A 4,259-nucleotide genomic window follows, 5' to 3' on the forward strand; every position below is an offset into this window, starting at 1 on the left:
AATTAAATCATAGTAATATATAAATTTTAAAACAAAACTTAATTTAATTAGACAAAATTAATTTATTGATTTTAATTTAAAACCTTACTTATATTATTTTCAATTTAGTTTGTAATAAAAATATCAAAGTTTTCAAAAAAAAACTTTAATATTTTTTTTTAGTTATTATATGATATTTTATTGTTGTGTTTTGTTTAAAACATTAATAAAAAATTTATCTTTGCAGGGTTGCCAATTTACTAAGAAACCTGAAAAAACCTGGTATTTGAGTTATTAAAAAAATATCTCGAATTAAAAATAAAATCACTAAATAAAACCTTGCAAAACCTGGAATTTTAACAATTTTTACATGTTCAGTAGTAAAACTTATATTAGACTCAAAAAATCAGACATATAAATAAAAAATTTTTGTCATCATCAAACATTTTTTATCAAATATATTTCTTCAGTTTTTATACTATTTCACACAACTTATTACCATAAACTTAACTTTAACTAAAAATAGACTCAAGATTGTGTACTTTTAAAAACCTGGAATAAATTTGTATAACCTGGAAAAAATTAAAAAAAAACGAGTAGCAATCCTGTCGTTAGCATTTTAAATTTTTGAAAAACATCCTAACAACTAAATAAAAAGAGTATAAACTTTTGTAAAAAAATTATTAGCAACTAACTTATAGCTATGGGTGTGAAAGTATTTGGCTGGAAAACTGCGTACGGAAACAAGAAAGTTTCTGTTACTACTGCAGTTATAATTGCTTGTTTGATAGTATTTACCGTTTCTCTTACCTTGGGTTACTACTATGCGAAACAGCCAAATCAACCAAAGCCACCAAAAAACCTAGTATTGAATGAAAGCGTCAAGAGCAATTCAAATGTAAGTTTTGATTTAGTTACAAATGCAGGCGCTTGTTCAGTAATTTAATACTTTTAAATGTATTCATAAGGTTAAAGAACAAGTTAAATTACATTAACTTTTTTAATCTTTAGGAGGCAAAGTCTCAAAAGCAAGTTAAAAGATGAACTCATAATATATTATAATAGTAAAGTAAACACAAAAAATATTTATTATAAAAGATAATTTACATTAACTTTAAGATATCAGAGCTTAAACTGTCAAACTTGAATCATCTTGAAATTTTTTTAAAGGTTGTTTTTGTAGCATGGGGGAGGGAAAGTATATAATATTGGTAAAAAAACTTTGTATTTTTAAATTTTACTAATATTTGCTTGCTGTACAGTTATGACTATAATATGGCAATAACAAGTAAGAAATAAAAAAAGAAAATTGCTATTTAATTGTTTTGTTCAATATTTTAGTGTTAAAATAGATTTTTTGTAAGTTATAAACGTAAAAATGACAATTCTTTTTTAATATTTATAAGCATTAACCATTTCTAAACAGAATTTTTTTTATTTTGGTACATATCATTTGGATACAGTTTTGACCAAACACTGCCCGATAGCTGTGGTAACAGTCAAGTGATTAGCGATCGTAGCAAAGTATGAGAGTTCTTACTTTATAACTGTTTAATAAAAAAAAAATAAAAAAAAAGTAAAATGAACTTTAAACTTTTATTTTAAGAGTTAATGAAATATTAATAACATTATCTAAGCTCAATCAGATTAAGCTGTAATTAATTTTTTGTTAAAATAAAATGCTTTTTTTGAACTAATAAAATTTTCTGTACTTAATTGTGCTACTAGTTTTACTGATTAACTTGACACAACTTTCTTTACAAAGTATGTGCAATTTTACTTAATATATAATACTTATTTATATATTAATCTCAAATTAAAATAAAAAGCTTCGTATAGTTTTTGAAACATGTTTTCAGTTCAATCAATCAAATGCAGTTATTTTTCATTTCAACGAGATTGATTCACAAACAATGCCAGAATACAGGTGAGAAAACTTACACTTTATTAAAATAATAAAAGCAGTTGACAAAAATCTATTAAGCAAACCGGCTGCTTTCAAAAGATCTAAAAACAAAAATTCTTTGCAGGCCGCACAATTTTGGATGGTGTAGTATAAACTATTAAGTAAAATAAAATGAAATATTTTTTAACAAGCAGTAATGCCTACTGAAAATGAATAAAAAGAGCAAATTTTAAAACACTTGGTACAAAAAGCTCGATTTATAAGATTTTAATAGTTTACATTCAAGCTAAAAACGTGGTCTCGGGAAAAAAGTATCTGTTTGATGATTGGATCATGTTTAGGGTCGTACATATCCTCTTAATGCTTTAGAAACGATTTTAATTAAAATTTTTATAAAATTGTTTTACACGAAGTAGTCAGACTTGAAAAAATTATGACTACATTCAGTAACTGATTAATTTAATGAACTTGAATAATGTTATATGTGGTTTGATATGACAAAGTATTTATAAAAGTTACTTGGTAGATTTGGTAAAAGGTTGCTACCTTTTTATTTACTACTACGTTTTTCTTACTTATAAAGATTTTATTTTTGAAAAAAATTTACAAAATAATGTCATAAACTTAATTTCTATTTGTTTTGGATTCATAAAAACAATTTTTTGTTTGATATGATCTTTTTTTTTAGTTTTTAAAACAAAATATGACTTTTATTTAGAAATAACTTAAAAATTAAAATATACAAAAGCTTATACATTTAGTTTGATTGTGTAGTTTAAATATTTTGAACTGTATATCTATGCCAAAAATGACTTTGAGCTAAAAAGTATCAATAGAAATACCAACTTCTCATTATTTAGATTCAACGACCAACTGTTTGTATTTTATTCTATGGAAGCTCCTCCGGCGTTGAAATTGAGAAATTCGTATTTCAATGAATACGATAATTATTTTAATCTAACCATGTCTTACAAAATAGTGTTGGAAATGTTTTGACTTTCTAATTGGTAAAGTTTTTAAAATTAAATTTTACCTAATTGATACATAAAATTATTTTATTGTGGAAACAGTGATATGTGGTTGACAATGTTAGTTCGTTAATTTTTGTCAAACAAGTCTAGTGTCAACTTAATTAAATTTCAGAAGAAACTCAGACGTTTATTCTCCGTACTCAAGTATGGCAAACGTGTTAGGAGAAATTCAGGAGAAATACAGAGACAGCCCAGACTTCGGAATCATTAAGTTCTTCAGAAAAAGAAGAAACTCCTGTTGTGGGTCGCCTCAAAATGCGGGGGTTCAGTGCCGGAAGCCACGGAGAGAATGGAGATTAGTCATCTGCTGAAAAAACCAAAGTTGGAGATAAGTTTGAAAGGGAGGGAAAGTGCTTCAGGTAAAGGCTTTTGTTTTATTTCAGATAAAACTGGTACAAATCTAAATATAATTATTTATCTTGTTGTCTGATAGTTTTTACTTAAACAGTATTTTTCTTTAACTTGATTGCTAACACTCTCCGTTTTTCCTCAAATAAATTATATGGCAATTTTACTAACAACTGTTATGATATGACTTTTTTAAATAACTTTACTTAAATAGTAGCAATTTTTAAAAAGCTAGCTCAAGTAAAACTCTGCTCTAAATATCTTAGAATTTAATTATATTAAGAATTAAAGACGATTTTTTTTGTATTTTTTATTTTTATAGTGATGAATGGTTCCCGCAAGAGAAATTCAAAGAATACAAGTTTTACTTGTCAATGGAGAACAGTTATCATTGCAAGGATTACATAACTGAGAAATTGTACACAAATGGATTCTTAATGGAAACTGTTCCAGTTGTTTGGGGAGCTAAAAAATCAGATTATGATGTTCCGGAGCAAAGTGTAATTTTTATGGAAGATTTCGAAAGCATGGATAGTTTAGCTGATTATCTGGAATACCTAGATAAAAATGACACTGCGTATCTAGAGTATTTTCAATGGAGAAAGATTGACTTTTCGAGTGTTTCTACCAACTACAAAGATGTAAAATCCAATACAATTGGTCTGTGCAATTTATGCAGTGCTATTAGTAAAAACGACAGTGAACAGATGAATAGTGTTGTGGTTGAAAGCATTCAAAGCTGGATTTATTAAGACGAAAACCCTGAGTGTTTGTTCTTTTTTTACTTCACTTAAACTTAAGTACAAATCTAAAAATACGAGTTCTAATCAGGGCTTATATGATTGAGAAGCATTTACTTGAGCATGTTTATGCTTAATTGCATTTCTGAAAATTTTTTCACAACTCTTTTCTTTTGCACCAATATAATAATAAGTAATGTTATTACCAAAAATGCTATTCTAAAAAAATTCAATTATGTTTGTACTAAAAGAAAT

At 26.2% G+C, this 4,259-nt stretch overlaps 1 protein-coding gene across 1 annotated transcript; it reads left to right on the forward strand.

Moving 5' to 3' along the window:
* Positions 1-682: 682 nt before the first annotated feature.
* On the forward strand, positions 683-4,016 carry LOC145844945 (4-galactosyl-N-acetylglucosaminide 3-alpha-L-fucosyltransferase 9-like). The gene is made up of 4 exons (XM_082952364.1): positions 683-877; positions 1,839-1,906; positions 3,029-3,184; positions 3,587-4,016. The coding sequence occupies exons 1-4, from the start codon at positions 683-685 to the stop codon at positions 4,014-4,016; spliced, it is 849 nt and encodes a 282-aa protein (XP_082808490.1).
* The last annotated feature ends 243 nt before the right edge of the window (positions 4,017-4,259 follow it).

This window comes from Thalia democratica, chromosome 9, assembly GCF_965202585.1.
Source record: "Thalia democratica chromosome 9, ktThaDemo2.hap1.1, whole genome shotgun sequence".
Classification (NCBI taxonomy): domain Eukaryota; kingdom Metazoa; phylum Chordata; class Thaliacea; order Salpida; family Salpidae; genus Thalia; species Thalia democratica.